The 26,954-nt window shown below is 34.4% G+C and overlaps 1 protein-coding gene across 1 annotated transcript in view; it reads left to right on the top strand.

Moving 5' to 3' along the window:
- The window catches only part of LOC111516459 (multidrug resistance-associated protein 1-like), a 179,667-nt gene that overhangs the window by 122,393 nt on the left and 30,320 nt on the right, over window positions 1-26,954 (top strand). Inside the window, exons 5-10 of the mRNA XM_074180369.1 lie at window positions 5,439-5,705; window positions 5,771-5,964; window positions 10,456-10,650; window positions 11,354-11,987; window positions 20,397-20,543; window positions 21,098-21,182. Of these exons, the coding sequence (XP_074036470.1) occupies window positions 5,439-5,705; window positions 5,771-5,964; window positions 10,456-10,650; window positions 11,354-11,987; window positions 20,397-20,543; window positions 21,098-21,182 (1,522 nt within the window). The remainder of the gene's footprint in view (window positions 1-5,438; window positions 5,706-5,770; window positions 5,965-10,455; window positions 10,651-11,353; window positions 11,988-20,396; window positions 20,544-21,097; window positions 21,183-26,954) is intronic.

Here is a 26,954-nt window from a genome sequence, read left to right on the forward strand (position 1 = left end):
AAAAAAAAGGATTTTATTAAACAGAAAACTGCTAAGAAGAACTGCTCGAATTTTTTTTTATTTAGGCATACAAGTTACCGTGTGGTCTGTCTAATGTATTATTAACACGGCAATTTTAACTTCAAATTATCTCGAAAACTAATCGTTACAAAAATTTTCTTTCAATAGACTTGTAAAGGTATTCGAAAGAGCTTTAAAACAAGGTGCCACTCGACCTACTTTCCCTATCTAAATAAGGGTCGTCGGACGCACCCCTCCGAGGGGGTGCGTACTACAAAAAATCTGATTAGTCTGAAAGGTGTCCCCCTTTAATTAGAAATCGATGTATCCGAGCTTTTTTGAAAATCTTACTTTTTATATTCAAAAACGGCTCTGTTAAGTTTTCGTTGTTACACACTGTATAATAAAGAGTACACAGTATTAGTCTCGAATCATACGCCGAAACAGAATCTGTTTCTGTTTTTCCGTTAATCAGCTGTCGCCCCCACACGAACTACAACTTTCAGAAGTTGAGAAACTTGTGCGAGCTAAGGACTAACGAGGTCTTACCTTTTAACGTGTGATTCCTAACACGGTAATATTCACGATTATTCAATATCACAAGGAACATTCATGTTATCTAACATAGTTCACCGATCACTTACAGGCGGGGTAATCAAACAAAATATTTTCATATCATATTTGGCAACCTTGTAATCAACAATCCGCAGAATACAATGGACGAGACAGAATGAACACATTGTATAACTAATACAGTGCATTTTTTTAATGCCCGCCCTTTTATTTTTTGAACGGGTCAACTCAAAAAAAGTAAATTTGCGATAATGAAATTAATGCATGAATATTTTATTTTGAAGTGAAATTGGCAAATGAAACTTTCAAGAAAGCCACTGGACGCCATCTGGGGAAAAATTTAATGGAAAGGGGTGTCTTGTGACACATTTTTTTGAAGCTCCTGACAAATGCTTCACAACCCTAGAATATTATGTCAATATCTTCAACTACTACAAAATGGCGGAACTTTTAATAATTGTCTGAATACATTGACATTTAACTATTTAATATGAGGTAATAAGCTTGAGGTCAGTTCAGAAGATGCTCGAAATGGTTGCCTTGAACTTCTTAACATATGAACAGCCTATCCGATATTTCACGCCGAATATATTCAAACACAGTAACGTCAGTATCTCTACAAATATTTATTATTCTCTGCCGTATATCCAATATTGAGGCTGGTTCAGTTTCGTACACCTTTTGCTTCGAATAGCCCCGTAAAAAAGTCCAAAGGTGTCAAATCTGACGAGCGGGCTGGCCATTCTGTAGGACCTCGACGGCCAATCCAACGACCGGGAAAAGGAGTATCCAAATAGTTTCTTACTTATCTGGAGTAATGTGGTGGTTGCTCCATCTTGTTGGAATACAATATCCATATCGAATTCATTAGGATTCGATTCGACAATTTCAGTGATGAGAAGGTCAACAGCAGTTACCAGCATATTCAAATACAGTTCCGCTGTTAAATTTTGATCAATAAATAGAGGTCTCACAATATGATTTCCCAATATTCCTGCCTAAACGTTAATTTTTTTTGTATATTCGGTATGTATTTCTGGGAAAACGTGAGGGTTGGTGTCACTCCAATAATGGCAATTTTGTCTGTGAACATTGCCGTTTGAAAAAATGTACATTCGTCACTAAAATGAATATTTTGGAGATAGGTAGGATGCCTTGCAATGGTTTCCGTCATGATTTCGCAGAATTATATTCTTGTATCAGGGTCATCTTCAGTTAATTGGTGTACCATTTGAATTTTGTATGAATGATACCTATTCCTCTTCAAAAGTCTCCACACAGTGGAAGGAGACACCTCACGAACATTCGCGACGGAATAAGTAGACTGTTCAGGATTTACTACCATCTAACCAATTATTTGCACTTGCTGTTCTTCCGGAATGGATGGATGACCTGGGGACTTTTTGTTATGTACATTACCGGTAGTTGACGTTACTGTGTTAGAAAATGTTTGGCGTGAAATACTGGATGAGCTGTTCATCTGTCAAGAAGTTCAAGACAATCATTTCGAGCATCTTCTGAACTGACCTCAAACTTATTACCTCATATTATGTAGTTAAATGTCAATATATTCAGACAATTATTAAAAGTTCCTCCATTTTGTAGTAGTCGAATATATTGACATTATATTCTAGGATTGTGAAGCATTCGCCAAAAGCTTTAAAATGATGTATCACAAGACCCCCCTTTTCATTAAATTTTTTTCCCAGATGGCACCCAGTGGCCATCTTGAAAGTTTCATGTATCAATTTCACTTCAAAATAAAATTATCAGAAAATTATTTGATTTTCCATGGAGAGAATCGTACAAACAGCACTTCATATCATGTCCTAAAAATAGGATAAATGTAAAACAAAAACAGAAAGTAAAAAAAAGTTGGGTAACGAGAGAAGTTAAGAATGAAAGCAGTCAGTTGAGAGAATTGCACAAAAGAATGATAGATGGAGAAGTGAGTGACGAGATTTACAGAAGGGAAAAAGAGAATATACAAATAGATTAAAGAAGTTAAAAACAGGATATTACGCAAATCAAATTGTAAATAGTTTTAGAGGGAAAACCAAAATTGACAATAAAAGGGACATTAATCTTAAAGTAAATGGTATTCGGATCAACGATGGAACAGAAGTTGCCAATACTTTTGCTTGCCACTTTGCCAGAGCAGCCTCGGTAGCTCTGTTAAGACATGTAGGTCAGAACATGTCACTACCACATACGGTCTCGGAATTTAACGAAAACTCAATGTTTTTTGAAGAAGTGCTAGAACCTGAACTAGTTTCAACAATAACTGAACTAAAAAAATAAAAAATCGAGTGGCCTAGACGATATAACAATAAAAGTTCTAAAATATATCATTCCATCTATATCTGAAATTCTATTAAATCTTATGAATCACTCTATAATGGAAGGCGTGCTTCCGAGTGTCTACAAAACAGACAAAGTTATTCCTATTCATAAAAAGGGTTCTCATGAAGATACAGATAACTATCGCCAAATATCATTACTGAGTATTCCATCTAAAGTTATTGAAAAAATAGTAGCAAATAGAATTATTGCGTTTCTCGAAAAATACAAGATTCTAACCTATCATAAACATGGTTTTAGAAAAGCTAGATCAGTTGAGACCGCTACTGCTAAAAAATTCGAGTTTATTTACAATGAAATCGATAAGCGGAAGTACGTAGTTTCAATATTATTTGACTTGGCTAAGGCGTTTGATTCAGTAAATAGTGACATAACGGTTAGTAAGTTATATAACATTGGCATTAGAGGGTTCCTTCTGGAATGGATAAAATCTTTTATGGAAGATAGGAAAATGGTAGTGACTGTGAATAATGCAGTATCTGATATTCAAGATATTATCCTTGGGGTACCACAGGGGTCCATTTTAGGCCCACTGCTTTTCTCCATCTATATAAATGATCTTCCGAAGTATATAAAACAAGGTTTTATTATCCTATTCGCAGATGACACTACCATAACAGTTTCCGGAAATACTGTGGAGGAGCTAGAAAACAACATTAATTCAGTCATGGATGACATGATTTCTTGGTGTGATAGAAATCAACTAAAACTGGACGAAAGTAAAACAGTACATTTAAGCTTCGCGTTGAGGAAAACAGTGAAACTCAACAGCATCCAACTTTCGAAAACAGCCAAACTCCTTGGTATGTTTATAGATAAAACCTTGTCTTGAATCAAGCGTTATTTGCAATACGACAGATCAAAGGCGTGCTTAGTTTAGATGGTATCAGGACTGTTTACTATTCATCGGCGTACTCACATATGGCTCAAAATGTATTAATGTGGGGTTCTTCTGTGGGGGCAAAACGTGTTTTTATTGTTCAAAAAAGAATAATTAGAACTATCTTTAATATTGCACCCAGGGATAGCTGTAGACCTACTTTCTGCAAGAACAAGATGCTAACGTTACCTTGTATCTATATATATAAAGCTCTGTTTCCATGTGAAAAATAATGTACCCAATCTGAGAGATGAATCAATAGTTCATGCAACTATGCAACATGAAATAGACATTTGTTAACTATCCCAAAACATAAATAAAGGAGCTATTAACTAATAAGGGATATTATAGCGTAGAAGAATTCTTAGAACGGGATACACTGATATCATGATTATTGCTTTCACTGCATTTGTTTCATCCTAGTTAAAGATAAATTTACTTTATGTATATTTATGTATGTGTATACATATATGTGTGTATGTGTGTTTGTGTTATTTTTAATTTATGTATATAGTTAAGTACCTGTTTCAAGTGTCAGATCTATGTTATACTGTGGACTGTTATTATTGTTTTATATATCTTCCATATTTTTATTTATGACATGTCTTATATCATTGTATATGATCGAAAAGACGAATAAAGTTATTATCATTATTATTATTATATCAAATCCTGCCATTCCCTTGTATTTACATATTTAAATGCTTACTATACATCCACGATAATTTAACAAAATATAACACAAATCATTCTTACCACAGTTACTCAACCAGAAATGGAAAATTATTAAGTATTCCTAGACACAGATCCTCTAAATTGAACAGTCACCCAAATATATGGGAATAAAATTATTCAATCACCTACCTGATCACTTTAAATCCATGAATTTGATGTCATTTAAAAGAGAAGTTAAAAATTTGCTCCTGTACAAGGCTTATTAGTGTCAGTGAATTCCTTTTAGACGACTTTAGCTGATTGCGGTCCAGACGTTCATCCAGATTTTATTATTTTATTATACATCCAATTTTGACTAATCTTGTTTTTTTTTCTTTATATTTTATACATTTTATACTTTAAAACTACTGAGGTATTTTATCTTAATGTATGTTTATTTTCTTTATACTATTTTAACGTGTTGTTTCCCATACGTTGTTAACGTCTCAAAGGATAAATAAATATTATTATTAATTTTCATGCAATAATTACATTATCCCAAATTTCAATTTTTTGAATTGACTTGGCCCGTTCAAAAAATAAAATGGGGGGACATTAAATAAATGCAGAGTATGAATCTAACACATCTGATGATTTTTAAATTTAGTTATAGTTTTGACATGTAATAACTTCTTTTCGAGCCCCGAAGAGGAATTTAATTTAATTCGAAACATTGGCCGAAAAACAATCGATAACAATTCATTTGGATCACTAGATTATTTAACCAAAAATATTGTGTTATTAAGGCTTGTTTACGATTGAAATACCATGAAATTTTCCATTAAATAACAAATGCTCAAAAAGCAATTTTCATGAATTAAACAGATTTTTTGATAGAATGACTTATTTATCACAATTTATTCACTAAATGAATTATTTGTTGCATTTTCAATCTGTTTCTAATTTTCAGGGTCTTTCCGCTCTACTTCTTATATACAATAGAAAATATGGAATGCAGACGTCGGGCTTGTTATTTCTGTTTTGGTTTCTCATGGCAATATGCGGAGCACCTCAATATCGAACAGAAATTCGTGGGGCGCAAAGAAATGAAATTCCGCTGGAATCCTATTATTTTTATATCAGTTATTTGATATACTATCCTTTGGTTATTTTAATGTTTTTACTGAATTGTTTTGCTGACCATGCTCCAAAATTTACAGAATATCCGAAAGTGCAGGTAAAAATCTGTTGAAATCTGTTGGGAATTTAATTCTCGAAAACTGACAAATATGTTTTTTAAAGAATCCTTGTCCGGAAGAAAGCGCTGGGTTTTTGTCACGCTTACTCTTTGCTTGGTTTGATGCATTGGCGTGGAAAGGTTTCCGTAAACCACTTGAAATGGATGACTTATGGGAGATGAACCCCGGAGATTCTTCCAGAGAATTGGTTCCTGATTTTGAGAAATATTGGCAAAAGTCGTTGAGAAAAGCTGAAAGGTATTATTCCCATTTTTTATTTTGGTCTATTCATTTCAATTTGCATATTCTGAGTTTCTGCTTCACCTCTGAAAGTTGCCTTCTATGTAATTCCTTAAATAACTTTTTCCACCATACATCAAACAGCATCAGGCTGGCGAAATTATGACCAAGAGAATTTTGAACAGGATGCACCCAAATTGGAGAAAAATGGTTGCTTTTTTCTTTATTGTTATATGTGACATATAAAAAATATAGATATCAAATTTTCTCTCAAGCAATTTTTCCATCAAAACGCAAGCATAGAAAGTTCATAACTAGTTTCCTTTTTTTGTAATTTTCTTCGAGACTCTATTTTTTCCAGTCTATTTTTTTGTTGAGCTGATTTTCTCAATATTGAAATATTACAGCTGAATATCAGAATTACAAAATAAACTACTCAAAAATTAGTCAGTTGCTGAAGGCGATCAATGATTGAAATGTCTAATGCAACACATTTTGCTTCTCAGCATCACTTGGTTGTAGCGAAATATTTTTCAAAATGTCTAAGCAAAATTCAAAACATTGTGTCAAAGCTATTTTCATTTTTTACCGTAGCCTACAGGTTTTTATACCTAACATTTTGTATACTACTGCGGTAGAAATCAAAGGCGATGATGTACCGGTCGAAGTTTGGAGTGCTCGAGTTGGTGCACAAGTTGTTGTTTCCAACGCAGAAACTAAAGTGCTAAAATTTGTCTTCGGATTTATGTTATCATAGGTGGACGTGGCTTGGTTTTTCTTAATTGCATTACCTGACCTTGTTTGTGTAAAATCAAGGACAGGTAGCCAGATTTTATTATTTGTGATGCACTGTTTGGAACCTTTGGTGTAGTAATGCATATCACTGGAGTTTTTTCCTAACACCAAATCGTTATTTTTAACACTTCGACACGTGTTTTGATCACCAAGTGATCATTTTCAAGAGGAAGATTAAACTGGACAAATTTGCAAGGCTAACCCTGTTTATCTATACAGGTGTACCATACAGGTATACCCTACAGGTATACCTCAGGTATAACCCGTTACCAAAGATGATTGCCGAAGTAAAAGACGTCCTCAAGAAATGCGACTAAATACTTACCCCTCAACTGAAACGGAACTTACAAGTTTCCAACTCCCCAAAAATCCACAAACCGGGAAAATCAATGCGCCCCATCGTGTCAGCTATTGGAGCTCCTACAAAAAACAAAAAATACAAAAAACATCGTTATGCAAGAAGGTGAGATTTTGGTTTCTTTTGATGTTAGTTCCGTATTTCCTAGCGTCCCAATTCCACAGACCTTGCAATACCAATCGATGAATTTGTTTCACTTACTAATTTGTGTATGAAACAAAATCGGTTCCAGGTAGAAGGTTGCTTTTACGAACAACAGGAAGGAACGGTCATGGGTAACCCCTTGTCCCCCTACCTGGCAGACCTGTTCACGAGCAGATTCAAAATGGAAACCAAAGAAAAGTCAAAGTATTTTCCTAGGATATGGCTAAGGTATTTGAATGATATTTTCGCGATATTCGATACTAAAAAATTCCTTTTTAAATAATAGATGTCCTTCAATAAAGGACAACTACCATTTCGTGACATTTTGGTAATGAGGAACCAATATGGAGGGTTAGAATACGATATATTTAGAAAAGAAACAAGCACGTACAGGTATATTCCTAACAGTCCACATCATTGTGGACAGCACAAAAGTGCTGGGTTGAATTTTTTATACATCGTCTATTGACTTTTCCTCTCACACATGAGAGGTTCACCAAAGAAAAACGTACAATACAGGAAATAGCTGTCACTAACGGTTTCTTGAGGGATATTGTAGATGACATAATAAGAAAGAAGTTTAGGTTAAGAATGAACGAAACTCGACTTTTAGAAAGGACAAAAACCGAAGAACTGGGTTTGAAGGTGGTTTTTAAAACAAGTCATACACTACAGAGCCTTTTGGAAAATTCAAAAGACAAAGTCGAGAATTCGGAAAAGTCTGGAAATTACGAAACTGAATTTAAGGACTGCAATGCAAAATATTATGGTCAGTTAAAAAGATCTAGTAAAGTAATACCAATACCAAATAGCATACTATATAGCTTGTTAAAATAATATTATTAGATTTACTGACTATTACATGAGAACACACATTGAAAATAAATTAAGGACAACTAGATAGGCAATATTGTGAAATTAACTTTTATATAAGTTACGTATGCAATATACGAAAATACTTTTTTAAAAAGATTTTATTTTGGACAAATGCAACGTTATAGTTCAGGCAAAGTAACAAGAATGAATGATTATTGAATTAACAAATATTTATAAGTTACGTTTTGTCGACTTAGCATGTAGTCGCGTCTGGAACAACGGATATAACTCTATCGCTGAGTGATGCTCAGTCAGCGAACTCGAGTTCATAACTTATAGCTTGAAAATGGTTATATATATATATATATATATATATATATATATATATATATATATATTTCATTGTTGTTACTCAGGTAAAACTCAACAACATTTAAGTAGTAGGTAGTAGAGAGTTTATGGACCCTCTATATCTGAACACGTAACGAATACCGTTTTACCAGTATAGTAAGAAGTGAGTTGAGCAAGGTCAACAAAACTTCTGAACACGTATTAGCACACCTAGATAATGACAAATGAGATTTTGTCGAAACGTCGGTGAAATTAGAGATAATATCACATACACGGATCAAATACCCGGAAAACCAGTTCAGCATATATATATATATATATATATATATATATATATATATATATATATATATATATATAGCTATAACTTTTAAATATTAGATTCAACGAACTATCACATAAGAACATATTGTAAAATCAATTTAAGACACCAGAGGTGTGGTATACCTGTATGGTATACCTGTATAGATAAATAGGGTTAGCCTTGCAAGCTTTTCCAGTTCAATCTTCCTTTTGTGGTCAGAGAGATGGGTACCTATACTTATTTTCAAGGTTCCAATCAGGTGAACCTCGGGTTTTGCTCTCTGAGGTTTTTAGCTGGCCTTAGACTTTCTCTGATAGTTTTTGTTGGCCTAAATACCTATTGGTTTCACGTCATGTTTCTCTAAGATTCACTCAATCCGGTCTGTACCATTTTTAACATCGGGAAGGAAAGCGTTTCCCTTTACTAGCCTAGTTGGGGTTACTTTGTTTTTCTCCTGGGTCGTATGACACGTTCGTGGCATGTCAAGATAGTGAAGAGACGCTAAATAATTTTCAAGTTTTTTTTTATTTTTCTCGTTCTTGCTAACTTGAAACTGGTTTTCCTTAGAATAAAAAGTGTTTCAAATTTGTTGCTCACCAGGAGTATACTCAAATACAACTTGAGTATCAGCAACAAAATAGTTGAACCCGATCGGCCAATTTTTAATTTTTTTTAAATTTTCCTCGTTCTTGCTATCTTGAAACTGGTTTTCCTGATCTCGGCCGATCGGTTTCAACTATTTTGTTGTTGATACTTGTGCATTTGGGTATACTCCTGGTGAGCAACAAATCTGAAACACTTTTTATTCTAAGGAAAACCAGTTTCAAGATAGCAAGAACGTGGAAAATAAAAAAAAATTTTGAAAATCGGCCGATCGGTTTCAACTATTTTGTTACTGATACTCAAGGTGTATTCAAGTTTACTCTTGGTGAGCAACAAATTTAGAACATCTTGAATTCCAGTAAAAACCAGTTTTAAGATAACAAGATCAGAAAAAAAATATTTAAAAATTTTTCGCTATATCCAAGGTTTAGCAACTAAGTAGTAACTAAATCTTCTGTAAAGATCAAAGGAAAAGTATATAATTTATTGAGTTGCTTTGCTACCTTTATATCACGATAGCATTATTTGCGATTTCTAGGGATCGGCACGAGCAACAAAATCGTTGTTTTGGCAACTAATTAGCAACTATTTAGCTACAAATTGATGTATTTTTTTTAAATTTTGCTGGATTCGTCATGCTAGCCTGATAAAGCTTTGTATGAGGCCCAGGACCTTCTTTTAATTTCTGAATTGACAATGACTTTGTTTATTCCTGAAGATAGGAAATACTGATATACCTAATTTTTTCTTGCTAAGTATTAAATCATATCGTGGAATTGAGCCAGATATCATTCATAGGATTACTATACAATATAGTACATGAAAGAGTAAAACTTTCGCGTACATGGAAAACCGTCACCTTTTATGATCCGCTGTTTTGGAATAAGACACTTGCCTTATTTGTTCATTTTATATTAATATACTGAAAGCCTATGTGTAACCAGTTGTTGAATCATGAAGTTGTACTGTGAAAATAACTCTTCTTGTTTAATGTAGTATCTAATCCCATTGTATAAACTATGACCATCATTCATCATCTCCTGCACATCAAACTGCTTTCATAGCCTTTTTTTGTAGATTTTTGAATTATTTGAGGTCAATATAAACAAATATTAAGGTAGTGCATAATCGGTTACAGTATTGTCCCTACACAAGTTCCTCCAGCAAAGTATGAATCTGCTCCAAGTAGTGTGGATTTTGTTACCAACACTGAGAAAAAACGAGCGTCAATCCTTCCAGCCCTGTTCAAGTGTTTCGGAACCATGTACATGTTTGGAACTTTTCTGAAACTTATCCAAGATCTACTCACGTTTGTTAGTCCTCAAATTTTAGGGTAAGTACTTATGAACTTCTTTTTGAAATAATCCTGCACATTTTCTGCGTAAAATAATTGATAAGATGATACATGGATACAAGTAGTATGAAAAGTAGGAAGTTTTGATTATTATTTTCCATAGAAGAATTGAATTATTGATATAATAGATCGTTATCTTGAAGTTATGCGCCGCTTGCGAGAAGCAATACGAAAAAAACATCCGGTATTGTTTGTTCGCAATTTTTAGAACAAAAACAACAACGTAAGCATGCCTCAGCCGCCGTATCCACCAGATTTGCGACGATTGAGGAGATAAAAACCGAATCGCCGGATAGAGACCACTTTAAAGGGGACAAAATAGAAACTGATGGATAGATAAATATGTTTTGAGAAAAACGAAATTTCACCTCGTTTTATTGTATTTTCAAAAAATAACTTGTTTCATATTGTTTTCTATGCGTGTTGCGTTAATGCGTTATGCGTCAATGCGTTATGCGTTAATTTGTATTTTTGAAGTGTTACATAATGCCTTTCATTCATTTCGTTTTTTTAAATTGTATTGAGTAAAATGGATTTTGAACCCGTGAATAAATAAATAAAATGAACACAAAACAATCCTTTTGAGTTCTGTTTCGAAGCATGTTTTAAATTCAATAAAAATCGGTATATTGAGTAGTTAAATTATAAATTCACATAATTAGTTTTTCATGATTTTTTTCAGGTTTTTAATTTCGTATGTCAAAGACGGACAGGAAACATGGAAGGGATATTTTTATGCTGGACTTCTGTTTTTAACGGCTACCCTACAAACCCTTTTAACAGGCCAATACTTCAACAAGATGTATGTCATTGGAATGAGAATTCGAACTGTGTTGGTATCAACGATTTATAGAAAAGCATTAAGAGTTTCCAATAGCGCACGTAAAGAAACCACAGTAGGTGAAATTGTCAATTTGATGGCAGTTGACGCACAAAAGTTTATCGAAGTGGGAAGTAATTTGAACATGATATGGTCTGCTCCACTTCAAATTTGCCTTTCTCTCTACTTCTTGTGGAAAGAGTTGGGTCCATCGGTGCTTGCTGGATTAGCAGTAATGATAATTATGATACCCGTCAATGGCTTCATTGCCAACAAAGTCAAAAATCTGCATGTTAAGCAAATGAAGAACAAAGACCAACGTGTCAAATTGATGAATGAAATTTTAAATGGAATTAAAGTATTGAAACTATATGCCTGGGAGCCGAGTTTCGAAAAACAAGTATTAAAAATTAGAGATAGGGAAGTGAAAGTTTTAAAAGAAACAGCATATTTAAATTCTGGCACTTCTTTTATATGGTCCTGTGCTCCCTTCTTGGTAAGATGTGTTTAAATTTCTGGTCAAAATGTACTAAAACAATTCAAAATTTTATTTCAGTGCATTTGAATTTTTTTATTTTGAAGAACAACGAAAGTTTCTCATATTTTATAGTACTTAGGACCCAGGAAGAAAAGGGGGTACATTCAGATGTGTGAAAATATTTTTACAGATCAGTTTTTAATGATTGTCTATCAGTTGCCCGAATAAAATTACTTTTGTTATATTTATGTTTCAAATCTTCTTATCGAATACTTTGTTTAAATCATTCACGGCAAAGATATAAGTTTGAAATTGAATAATTGGATTACATTTCAGGAATCATATCCTTATTCAAGCTGCTGGAAAATAATTTATTCAAATTCGTTTCTGTACATGGGGATCTCGCAAACGATAAGAGATAGAGTGTCGGTTAAATTGTGGCTAAGTTGCGTATTTTAGAAACCTATTCAATAATGTGAAAAAATCGAATATAGCTCTTTTGGTTCTGGAGATATACAGGAATAACCAAAAAATCCCAAATAATTTTTTTGCCTAGATCTTCTTCAGTCGCAGACATATTGAAAATTTGTTCACTTCTTGCTATTGGCATGTGAGCTATCAGAATATGTTCTTGAATCTTTTATATAGGGTGTCATCTGACATGGGCCCCCATTTTTTAATTTTTGAATACAGACCTGTATTTTTTGTTGTAGTTTTTGGATCGTAGACTTTCACTTTATACTGAGAAAGTAAATTTTATTTTATTTTTCGAGATGTTTATGTAATATTTGATTATAATTGGGTAAATTATTCTCTTTTAACTGAGTTAAATAAAAACACAATAGCAACTTTCACGTCTCTCTATGTACCGTAAGGTTTTTCGAGTGTTTTTTTAACTTTTAGGTACCTATTCATATTTTTCCATTATTCTGAACGTTTTCTGCAATTAACTTCGAATAAGAAAATATTTTATGATTATCTGAAACATATCTACAACAGAAATATATTATATGTGTTTTTAAGAGCAGAAAAAGAAATGATAGCAATAATAACATCCGAAACGAACACTATAATTGTAATGAAAATTGAAATGAAGTAATTTATATACACAAAAAAATTATTGGCGCAATAAATGTTCGAATTGGAGTCCTTCCATTTCAAGACAAATAATGGGCCAATAAGATGGCCTACAAAATCACCAGATCTTACTATTTTGGACTATTTTCTAAGGGAGACATTGAAAAATATGATTTACGCTGGCAGACATATAGAAAATATGGAAGACCAGATTGAGGATTTTGAATGGTTTCGCAACAATGCAGCGAATAATAATATGAAATAATATGAAAAACCGAGTTCAAAAATGTCTCGAAATGGATGGACTCCAGTTCGAACATTTATTGCGCCATTAAATTTTTTTTGTATATAAATTACTTCATTTCAATTTTCATTACAATTATAGTGTTCGTTTTTGATGTTGTTATTGCTATTATTCCTTTTTCTGATCATAAAATCACATATAATGTTTTTTTGATGTAGATATGTTTCAGATAATAAAAGGTTTTCTTATTCGAAGTTCATTGTAGATAACGCTCAGAGCAATGGAAATATGAAAGAATACGAATAGGTACCTAAAAATAAAAAAAAAAACTGTCGAAAAACTTTACAGTACATAGGGAGACGTAAAAGTTGCTATTGTGTTTTTATTTAACTCATTCAACGAATTACTAGGCCGTAATTTAAAAGGGAATAATTCACACAATAATAATGAAATATTACCGAAACATTCCCAAATATAAAATTGAATTTAATTTCTCAGTATGAAGTGAACGTCGACGATACAAAAAATACAACAAAAAATACAGGTCCGTATTTAAAAATTCAAAGATGGGGGTTGTCCAAGTCAGATGACACCCTGTATAAAATATTCATGGACATATTCTGATAGCCCACATCATAGCAAAATGTGGACAGATTTTTAATATGTCTGCGAATAAAGAAGATAGAGGCAAAAAACCAATTTGGGATTTTTTGGTTTTTCCTGTATATCTCCAGAATCAGAAGAGCTATATTCGATTTTTTCATATCATTGAATAGGTCTCTGAAATAAGCAACTTTGCCACAATTCAACCGATAATCTATCTCTTATCGTTTTTAACTATAAATCGGTTCAATTCGTGAGGTTGCAGTCAATAGCTGGGCTGTTACAAAGAAAACTCTTTGTTATATGTCAAGCTTTCGGTATATTTCACACCTTCGTCAGTACAACTACAATAATAAGAATATATATCTTGTAAAAAATATATAAATATTCAGAACTTACTAACGCGAGAATAAAATATAAAAAGGTTCAAAAACAGATAGAAAAACATGTAATGACATTTGATAAAAATTTTTGGCTGACAATGTCAAGTGGGAAAATTCCGAATAATACTCGAACTACTAGATCTTTTATTTTCTTTATCATATTTCAGTAGGTACGTGTAAATTTTGCTGAGACTATCAATATCAGTTCGTTTATTCATTGAATGTTCTTCGTTATTAATATGTATCATTTCCAAAAATATGAATTTAACCGATTTATATATATATATATATATATATATATATATATATATATATATATATATATATATATATATATATAAATATACAGTCTTACCGATAAAGTCCGCATCAAATGGGAAACTTTTTTATTTATCGTTTTATGTGAAATTTGATTTTGGCAGTAGATTTTGCTTAAGAAATGATGTCAAATGGTGTCTACAAAATAGGTCACGTGATTTCCTTAACCTGTCAAAATTGACATTTAAAAAAAGAAACATCGAAAAATGGCATTATTCTTCAAAATATCCAAAAATATCAAAGGATAAAAACATTTTCTTTTGTAATTTTATACCCACAAACCAAGTTTCAAACCCATAATAAGTATTTTATATTTTCACTATTTTTCCGCATTCCTGCTTTTTCTACTTATCAAAATTTAAGCACACCTGTACTAAATCATTTATTTTAACTAAACTCGTCACCGAATTTCTTTTTTTGTAATATAATAATATTTTAAGAGCCTCTTTGATGTTAAAAACAAATTTTGAAAAATAAAAGTTGTCAAACTTGATGCAAAGTTCATCTAGTTTCAACGGGGCTTTCCAAACTATACAATACTTGAGTTTTTTAATGAGCAAATGGCCTCACAATATGAATTAGAACAAAACGGAACATTAGGAAACAATATCTTAGAGTGTTTATTGTTTTTTTAACAAAAAATACAGTGGAATTTAATCATAATTAAAAGGAACTGAAAATAAACATGTACCTATACCTAATAGCAAAAAAACACGAAAAAAAGACTCACGACATTAAATACACCACATTTCTGTATGTCTTCCATCGCGTTCTATGCAGATAATTGTCCTTCTTGATACATCTTTTATTGAGTTGCTGATACTCACAGGGTTTATGTTTAAAATAGAGTTTCTAATAACAGTTTCTAGGTGATTCACGTCACGAAAAGGTCTTTGTTTATAAACGATTTGTTTTAAGTAACCCCACAAGAAAAAATCTAGTGGGGTTAAATCTGGCGACCTAGGCGGCCATATTTGCTCCATATTTCGCCCAATAACTTTGCCCACAAACATTTCTAATAGTTTCTCTTTGACTTGTCTTGAACTATGAATAGGAGCCCCGTCACATTGATACCACAGACTGTGTCTTATTCCAACCGGCATATTGTCCACTATATCACTGATCTCAGTATTTAGAAATTGCAAATAATCCTGAGAAGTTGAATTGTGTCTAAAAAAGAATGGTCCCATTACCTGATTATTTAAAACACCGCACCACACATTTGTTTTAAATGAATATTGGTCCCGACATTCTATCACAAAATGAGGATTTTCCTGAGCCCACCATCTACAATTCTGGGAACTGACTACGCCGTTCGATGTGAAGGTAGCTTCGTCAGTCCATAGGATTTTGTAAGGAAATTTTCTGTTTAATTCTACTTCTCCTTGGTACCAGAAAGAGAAATCTAGTCGAACATCGAAATCTCTTTCCTTTAAGGTATTTATAAATTTGGGTTTGTAGGGTTTGAGTTTATTTTTATGTAAAATTGCTCTTACGCTTTCTCTTTTAACGCCAGTTCTATCTACAATATTGGTAATACTTGATTTTCCCTATTCGATAACATCCAGGCAGACAGCCAACTGAACCTCATCATTATTGCGTGATGGATTATGACGTTTTTTAAAAGTATTTTCAACTGAACCAGTCAGTTTAAATTTTTTTAAAATCCTACTTACAGTGGATTGCTGTACATGTTTACCAGGATGTCTTGCGTTAAAAATATCAGCCACTTGTCGATGCAATGTGTTTTCACCACAAATTAGCACAATTTCAAATTTTTCTTGTAAAGATAACATATTATTTTAATTTTCATACATTACATTGAACTAACGGGCATTAATTTATTCAGTGACAGTGACGTTTTCTAAAACACATTATGTAGTTTCATATTTTTTCACAGCCTACCCAGTTTTTTTAAATTAGTGTTGTTAGCGGAGTAGGTAAATGTAAATACTATGAGTTTTTTTCTTTTATTGAATGGGCTTCAAGAATCACGAAATGATGTTTCCTAATGTTCCGTTTTGTTCTAATTCATATTGTGAGGCCATTTGCTCATTAAAAAACTCAAGTACTGTATAGTTTTGAAAGCCCCGTTGAAACTAGATGAACTTTGCATCAAGTTTGACAACTTTTATTTTTCAAAATTTGTTTTTAACATCAAAGAGGCTCTTAAAATATTATTATATTACAAAAAAAGAAATTCGGTGACGAGTTTAGTTAAAATAAATGATTTAGTACAGGTGTGCTTAAATTTTGATAAGTAGAAAAAGCAGGAGTGCGGAAAAATAGTGAAAATATAAAATACTTATTATGGGTTTGAAACTTGATGGGTGGGTATAAAATTACAAAAGAAAATGTTTTTATCCTTTGATATTTTTGGATATTTTGAAGAATAATGTCATTTTTCGATGTTTCTTTTTTCAAATGTCAATTTTGACAGGTTAAGGAAATCACGTGACCTATTTTGTAGACGCCATTTGACTTTATCGGTGACACTGTATATATACTATATATATACAGGGTGTCCCTGGACTTCCTCTTTTCCTCTCGGGAATGTATAGATGGGGTCAAAATATCACCAGTACTTCATATAACTTTTTTTCCTAAAAGTCTTCGTAACCAAGTTACGGGCCCTCGAAGTTACAAAATGAAAAATGTTTTTCTTTGATAACTTTTCAAGTGAATATTCAAAATCATCCAAATTTTGGTAATTGACTAAACAAATGAATTCCGTCGATGAGCTTCCATGCAGGAGTCAGTTGTTTTGCTACAAAGTCAGGAACGGACTACCCCCGATGGTCCACACCCCAAAACTTTGAAATGACAGATATTTTTCAATATTTTTCAACAAAATAAGGTTACTTGGACAATTTTATGAATAAAAGTACTCGTGTGGAAAGTCGATCGGAGCAACGAGTCTTGATAAAAATGTAGTTCTACTCGACGACATCAAACCCGCTCGTCCACCATTATTTGAAATGAATAATTATCAAAGCAGAAATAATAATGATAACGTTAATTCAACAACATTTATAATAGGAATAATACAAAGTATGCTAAAATGAAGTCGTAAACAAAAAGTACAGTACCTATATGGAAGTTTAAGTCACAATTGTGATAGCAGATATTTTTTCAAAAGAAATATCAAGTTCTGTAGATTCGTGGTGTTTTTAAACTAACAAGCTACTCTACTATGAAATATAGAATTCATTCCATATTTTGTATGTACATAATACGTGTGGAATAATCACGTTTCGTGTTGATCAGTTACCTGAATCTCATGAAACTCAACATTCGAATGTTTCAAATTCTTCTTCACAGCTAAACTGTTGAGGAGTTTCACTGATAATTATAATTTTATGGGAGAAATTCTTTAACACGAATCTAAATTTAGCTGAAAAAACGCACATCGGAAAAAATATTTACTATACTAATAAAAAGCAAACGAATGAACTACAAAAACGGCTGCACATAATCAGGTGAAAAATATCCAGGGAATAATTATGTTCCATTTCTTTCACAGATGTTGACAAAAAAACCTTTTAGAAAGTTTTGATAAAAAATGAGAAACTGGAATGCGATTTTGTTTTGTTGAGTGGTGCGTTGTCATATGACTATCATTGTATTGTCAATATTCTATAGGATATTTTGAATTTTTTTGATATGGCCGAACAGTTTACATTCAATGAATATGCAGATATGCATGTATTTTATGGACGAGCATTTTGTAATGCTGCAGAAGCTCGTCGTCTGTATTCCGAGCATTTTCCCAATCGAACGGTACCGTCAAGAGAAACATTCGAGCGTGTCGATCGCAGCTTGAGGGAGACAGGTATGTAATAATTGATAATTAATTTGAGCACGTTGTATTATTTCGATATTATTGTAGGTACAGTTTTGCCAAAACGAGGTAGTGAGGGCGCTCCTAGGACTGTACGCACCGTTGTATTGGAGGAAAATATTTTGGAAGCCGTCGCTGATGATCCTTCAATGAGCATCAGAAATCTATCAGAACAGTTCCATACATCCAAGTCCACTATTCATAGAATAATTAGGGAACAACTGCTCCACCCATTTCACATCCAGAAGGTACATGCCATGACACCTCAAGATTTTCCAGCACGACTGGAATATGCCAATTGGTTCATGGATAGGCAAAGAGAGGATATGACTTTCATTAATCGAGTTTTATTCACTGATGAAGCAGGTTTGAGTAGAGATGGAGTTATCAACTCTCATAATCTCCATATATGGGCCGAAGAAAATCCCCATGGGATATTGCAAACCAAACACCAACGGAAATTCAACGTGAATGTTTGGGCTGGTATCATAGGAAACCATCTTATAGGACCATTCGTTCTATAGGACCGATTGAATGGAGAACGTTATTTGGAGTTCATTCAGAACGATTTAAATGGACTTTTGGAACATGTTCCATTGCAAACCCGAAGAGATATGTGGTTTATGCATGATGGCGCTCCTCCTCATTTTAGTTTGATTGTGCGTGACCATCTGAACCATATTTTCCACAATAGATGGATTGGTAGAGGTGGGCCATATTCATGGCCATCGCGGTCTCCGGATTTAAATCCATTGTATTTCTTTCTGTGGGGGCATCTAAAAAGCCTTGTTTACGCTACACCTATTCACACAAGAGATGCATTGTTGAATAGAATAACATTACATTTTGAAGCCATACGAAACGACCCTGGAATGCTATTTCAAGTACAGAGAGGTTGTCTTCGCAGACTAAGAAAATGTATAGAGAGAAGGTGGTCATATCGAGCAGTTTCTGTAGCGGATTTTTCATTTCTGTTTGCTCTTGAGGCTCTTGAGTTTCGTTAGTTAAACATGTTTGCATTATAAAAATTCGTTATGAACATTTTACCTATCATTTCCATTTTCCTTAAAAAGTAATATTTTCGAATAATGGTAGACATCTCAGGATAAATGTTGTTGAATTAACGTTATCATTATTATTTCTGCTTTGATAATTATTCATTTCAAATAATGGTGGACGAGCGGGTTTGATGTCGTCGAGTGAAACTACATTTTTATCAAGACTCGTTGCTCCGATCGACTTTCCACACGAGTACTTTTATTCATAAAATTGTCCAAGTAACCTTAATTTGTTGAAAAATATTGAAAAATATCTGTCATTTCAAAGTTTTGGGGTGTGGACCATTCGGGGGTAGTCCATTCCTGACTTTGTAGCAAAACAACTGACTCCTGCATGAAAGCTCATCGAAGGAATTCATTTGTTCAGTCAATTACCAAAATTTGGATGATTTTGAATATTCACTTGAAAAGTTATCAAAGAAAAACATTTTTCATTTTGTAACTTCGAGGGCCCGTTACTTGGTAACGAAGGATTTTAGGAAAAAAAATTATATGAAGTACTGGTGATATTTTGACCCCATCTATACTACATTCCCGAGAGGAAAAGAGGAAGTCCAGGGACACCCTGTATATATATATATATATATATATATATATATATATATATATATATATATATATATATATATATATATATATATATATATATATATATATATTTGATATTAAATTTCACAATTTCTAGGCACTCATCAAAACAAAAGTTTTGATGACAGTACGACCAGCTGTCGAAAGCGCTCGCAGATAATTAATAGAAGATATAAAGCTACAAATCCTTTTTGTGAAATTTAATATTAAAATACTGAATATATATATATATATATATATATATATATATATATATATATAAACATGCTTTATATAAGTGACTCTCATATTTTTTCTTTCTTATGCATACTTTAGGTCTCATTAGTGACTTTCGCTACATACGTGCTGGTGGATGAAAATAATGTACTAGATGCAAATAAGGCATTCGTTTCTATCTCTCTATTCAATATCATAAGGTTTCCGCTGAACATGTTACCCATGACGATATCAAACTTAATCCAAGTAAGAAACTTTTTTTTCCACATTTGAGTGTGTATGTTCTCCAACTCAATAGTTCAGTCTTTTTTGTCAGCTTTCCGTATAACTATGTTTGATTAAAAGATAGTTTCATTTTGAAGAGACATGCTACTGTACTCTTCAAATGAATACAAAAAATAATCGAGTAATGTTCTTTTATATTCGAAAGTCTCGATGAATTCTCTTACGAATAATTTAGTTCTTTTCATTTAAATTAACACGAATTCACTGAAGACAAACCTTCTGAAAATGATATTTTATACCCTCGTTTGCTTTTTCTTTTTTACTACAAAATACTATGGTGTTACAGAATGTCATTTCTCAGTGCAGTAATCTATTTATAAATACCAAATTGTCACGTGCGCTTCAGTCATTTCATTTTCCAAAAAGTACTGTTTATCGTATTCTTATTCCAATTTGAATGGGAAATATTATCAAAATCTATTGAATTCTTCTTCTGGTAATGTGATTTTAATTTTTGATCATTGAATTTCTGAACTTATCTCTTGTATCAATTGAAATTATTTTATTATACATAGACATGGGTCTCCGTAAAAAGAATTAACAAATTCATGAACGCAGAGGAATTGATCCCTGATATTGTCCATCATGAAGCTGATGAAGGTATGTTTCATTTACTTTATTGTTTTTTATATCTATAATACGAGATCTGTTGAAAAAATAAGATGAATATTCAAATTTTGCGGGCTACGTACATTCCATTAGCGATTGCTGTAGACTAAAGTGTTGAAGACACCATCCTAGCAAGTCATGACGAACCTCTCAGTTTCCGACTTCAGCCCACTCGACCTGAGGAAAGCGAATGTCAGGCGCCTTGATAAGCCAAGGTCTTCAATGTTATTGAAGAAGACCCCATGCATTGGTTTATGAAGTGATCTCTGCGGCTTTTATATGAGCTTTTTGCTGAACGGGTTCCAACTCGGTGACAGAGTTGTGGTCGCCTCGTTCAGTGTCGAAAACTAAACCGAGTTTATCAGCTGCTCGGGCAGCTGCCCTAAAGAGAAATGCTCCAATTCCTGCTCTCTCATGGTCACGGACCATGCAGAGAAGGGTTTCTGAACTCCTGACGACTTTAGATGCTATATCCAGTACCATTCTGTCATGTAGACACTACAAACTCAAAAGTCCACGGCCTCTCTTTTGTCGGGGGAAGTACAACCGTGGGACTGACGATTTGGGATGCAAACTCCTATAGAAATGCATTATTTTTCGGGTCTTTACGTCTAGTTGGTACAGCTCCTCCCGAGTCCACTTCACTACTCCAAACGAGTAGAGTAAGATTGGAACGGCAAGCATATTTGTTGCAGCAACTTTGTTTTCCCCGACAGTTCCGATGATCAGATCTGTCGACGTTTGTGCTGATACTTGCCGCGGAGAGAGTTCTTCACTGCTGTTACCTCTTGTGAGTGGCGTTTTTCCACCCCGAGGTAAGTATACGTCTCTCCGGCATCCAGATGCGGCATCCATCTACGAGCTGCACATTCTCTCCGTAGTCCTCGCATCGTCCTCTTTTGAGATGGACCATTGCACATTTGTCTATCCCGAATTTCATACCGATAGCATGCGTGTACTCTTCCACCACCCTCAAGGACTGATGGAGATCCTTTTCTCAAGAGGCATAAAGTTTAAGATCATCCATATAAAACAAATGGGTGACCTTGTGCCTCTGGTTTCCTGGGATGGGACTGAGGGAATTGCCCTGAAATACATCCCTTCTGAAAGTGATCCATCCTGTTTGGACTCTGGCGTAACCAGATGTTATAGTGAAGCGAGTTCGCCACAGTAATATCAGTTGTTCAATGCATCTCACTATTTTGTTGAGTACCGCAAGGCATCTGAGCAAATGCAAGATGAGCTCATGCGATATTGTATCAAATGACTTACGGTAATCGATCCAGGACATAGAGAGGTTACGCTTATATTGTATAGAGTGCGTTACACATCTATCGATGAGCAGGTTCTCTGTACATCCAGCGACTCCTCTCTTCGACCCTCTCTGCTCATATATCCGTTCGAACACTCGGTCAACTGCGGTGAGTATTCGTGTGTATATGATGCTTGTAAACAACTCATAACACGAATTCAAGCATGTTATCGTTCTGTAATTCTTAGGAATCGACAAATCTCCGCTTTTGGGGATGAGAACGGTCCGCCTCTCGTCAAACCAAGCCGGAATCGGCTGCTTTCCGTCCAGCCATGAGTTGAAAACTCTGGCCAGATGACGGTGGGTACTTGGTGGTTTTTTCCACCAATAAGTGTTCAGCCCCTCTGGGCCTGGAGCAGCAAAGTTCTTGTAACCTACAAAGGCCTTTCGAACGTCATCCGGGGTTTTCGGGTTGCGTAGTTCTTTGAGCTTAGGCTGTCGAAGCTCTTTGTTGAAAGCTTCGAACTGCGCTAGGGCTGGAGTGTCTAAGTTGAGTGGCTGCGGGTGTTCATAGATATCCTTCCAGAAGGATTCCACCTAATCAGTGGTCGGCGGATTATCCACAATACGTGGAGGCTCTTGGAATAAGCGAGAAGGTTTCTCGCGGAACCTAAGGTTTTCCGCGATACTTCTCGCTCGTCTCACTAGTGACTTCTTAGCAGCCACTAGCATTCGTATACTATCAAGGCAGTGCTGTTTGGTGGTCAGCGGCATGCCTTGACTTAAAGTGTGATGGATACGTCGTAGTTTGGCGGCTGTTCTCCGCACTGCGGGCATGAAAGGCCTGGATACGTGATGCGTGTTGTCTTGCCGACGTGATCTTAGCCTTCATCTTGTGTACACGCCGTTCAATCTTCCGAATCGCAAGGCCGGGATATCGTCCTTCCAATTCGGAAAGCGATTGGACGACGCTATACACGGCGGTGTTGATATGCCAGATGTTAGTCTCTTCTGTTAGAAACAAGCCAGTTCTAGTAGCTTCAGGGGCCTAATTCTGTGGAGCGCGTTCTGGTTGTCGTCTCCCTTGGTGGTATTGGACGAGTCTCCTCTCCAGCCATTCCAACGGGTGGTAGAACTGTCACTTCTACCACTTCGTTAGCAGGCTGAGAAGGAGCTAAATAGCCCTGTCGCCGAAGATAAGATACGTAATCCCTAAGGTTTTGGGCGGAATAGGCGGCATGCTCCGGATGTGTTTCATACCACAGAGCATGCAATCTCGCCCTGTGCCCTCTTCGCGTGGGCTCACTACTCTCGTAGCAATGCAGAAGGCTATCTCTTAGCTCATGCGTCCACTCAAAACGTCCGTTTTCATTGCCAGGGTTGTCATCGGTAGGCAAATCATCATTATGGGTCCCACCACCTTGCCTCTGACCCCACCAAGCGGGTCGATTGTGGGGGCCCCTTCCTCAATTATTGGGAACCAAGTAATGTATTATTATTATTATCATGCGACGGTTTCATTGGTAAAGATTCAGCAATTTTGGAACGAACTTCGCTGCCACACGCTTCTTGCCCAAAATTGCATGGCATGATCTAACCGATATGCCGACATCCCTAATAATGATTCGACAATTCTTTTTTACTTTCTCAACATTTTCGTTGGTTGTTGGGACGTCCAGGGCGAGCAAAGTCATTCACATATTCCCGAACTTCTGTGAAAAGCTTGTAAACTCGTGAACAATTTTTCTGACTCAGAATACAATCACCGTATGCCACTGTCAACGTTTCAAGTGTTTTTCAGCACTTAAATTTCATTTCTTATACAAAATTTGATGCAAACTTCTTGATCTTTTTTTCTCTTTAACAGAAAATCGCCAAACACGAAAATATTTCTAACATTTATATTTATATTCCTCTCACCAACAAACTAAAAACCCTAAACTGCCGAAACTGTAAACATAGAGTATAGTAACGAGTATAGTAACATATAAACATGAAAAAAAAACGCTAATTGAATATAAGTACTCCGCGAAACTTGAACATTCACTTTATTTTTGAACAGCAAAAAGTGACTTACTTGAAGTCCATTTATGATCAAGCTTGATTCTTCATTTTTGCTGATGAATTTTTTTTCTGATGTATGTTTTCTTTAATATTTTTATTGAAATTTTATAATATTCTCGCACCGTTGAACCAAATTTTTATTATTATCGTACGATGAGGAAGATGTATGCTCAAAATAGCAATAATGAAATGATTTAGTGTTTTGAGATAATATAATTATACAGTGCAGTTCTTTAATGTCACCCCCTTTTATTTTTTGAACGGGTCAACTCAAAAAATTGAAATTTGGGATAATGAAATGAATGCATGAATACTTTATTTTGAAGTGAAATTGACAGATGACACTTTCATCTGGGCGCCATCTGGGAAAAAAAATTAAATGGAAAGGGAGGTACTGTGACAAATCATTTTGAAGCTCCTGACAAATACTTTACAACCCTAATAATTTCCTGAGAACGTCGAAAAATGTCAGTATAAAAATGAACATCATTGTTCAGTTAGAATATTCTCATTTAGTTTTCGGTTTTACTAGTAGAAAGGTACCACGTCAACAATCTCTTAAATGGTCAATTCTCGTCTATTGGAAGAAAAAATTGAAGCGATTTTTATTTACGGTGCGATGCGTAAATTTCACGAGACCGATAGGATTTTCAATGAACGTTTTCCGAATCGTCCTATCTGTAGAAAATATTTGAGGAAACTTGTATCCAAATTCACGATTACCGGTAGTGTTCATAACAAAAAGCCCCAATGTCATCCGTTCATTCCGGAAGAACAGCACGTGCAAATAATTAGAGAGATGGTAGTAAATCCTGAACAGTCTACTTATTCCATCTTGAATGTTTGTGAGGTGTCTCGTTCTACTGTGTAGAGACTTTTGAAGAGGAATAGGTATCATCCATACAAAACTAAAATGGTACACCAATTAACTGAAGATGACCCTGATTGGAGAACAGAATTCCGCGAAATCATGACGGAAACCATTGCAAGGCATCCTACCTGTCTCCTCAATATTAGTTTTAGTGACGAATGTACTTTTTTTTGTTTGAAGGTGGTTGACAATGTTTCGTGGTGTATTTCATCAGTTCGGACTTCCATTGTCTAATTCTAATGTGATTTAAATTTTTTTGAAATCCTTGAAAAAAAATAAAATATTAACCGAAACTAACTATTTTACTGAAACAAAAAACTGAAATTAAAAGGAAATAACATACAAGCTACAACCAGAAAATGAAAAATTGAAAAAATTAATAAAAACTGAGAATTAAAAAATATTATTAACAAAAATGAAAAATAAAAATGAAAATTAAAAGATTCCAAACCAAGTTACGTCACGACGTTTCGATTGTTAGTATCCACAATCGTCTTCCGATGATAACTAGACTTATTTCTCCGATATCTGACTATTTATTAACCAGCAAATCCAGAATAGCAGAACATGTTTGTACTCATAATATCAAGTGGGCTCAAGCTGAAATCATCCACAAAGAGGAACACTGGTTTAGGAGAAAATTCAAGGAAGCCGCATATATGTTGTCCAACAACGCATTTAGTCAAGCTAGCGTAGAGATACGTAACATATGGAAACCTCTTATCAAGCGAAAAACGACCAACTCCCGCCAAACGGTCATCTCCCGCTAAAACCAATGAAGCGAAAAGAGGAAAGAGGGGATAGGTGAAAGGTGAAAGAACTCGAATGACCTATAAATAGTCAGATCTCGGAGGAATAAGTCCAGTTATCACCCGAAGACAATTGTGGATACTAACAATCGAAACGTCGTGACGTAACTTGGTTTGGAATCTTTTAGTTTTTATTTTTCATTTTCGTTAATAATAATTTTTAGCTACAGCTTTTATTAAATTTTTCGATTTTGTATTTTCTGGTTGTAGCTTGTATGTTATTTCCTTGTAATTTCATTTTTTTGTTTTAATAAAATTGTTATTTTCGGTTAATCTTTAATTTTTTTCAGGGATTTCAAATCAATTTATATTTTATTAGACAATGGAAGTCCGAACTGATGAAATATAAATTTTTTTCAAACGGCAAAGATATTGGAGAGACACCAACCCTCACGTTTTCTGGAAAACACATACCCAATATCCCGAAAAAATTAACGTTTGGGCAGGAATATTGGGTGACCATATCGTAGGACCTGTATTTATTGAACAAAATTTAACAGGGGAACTGTATTTTTTATATGCGGAAAACTACTGTTGACCCTCTCATCACTGAAATCGTCGAAGCGAATCATAATGAATTCGATATGGATATTGTATTCCAACAAGATGGAGCACCGCCACATCACTCCAGATAATTAAGAAACTATTTGGATACTCCTTTTCCCGGTCGTTGGATTGGCCGTAGAGGTCCTACAGAATGGCCAGCCCGGTCGCCATATTTGACACCCTTGGACTTTTTTCGGACTTTTTTCGGGGTGAGTGGCGGG

Source organism: Leptinotarsa decemlineata, unplaced genomic scaffold (assembly GCF_025532065.1).
Source record: "Leptinotarsa decemlineata unplaced genomic scaffold, Ldec_3_MD MMD2_tig00026294_RagTag_RagTag, whole genome shotgun sequence".
Classification (NCBI taxonomy): Eukaryota; Metazoa; Arthropoda; class Insecta; order Coleoptera; family Chrysomelidae; genus Leptinotarsa; species Leptinotarsa decemlineata.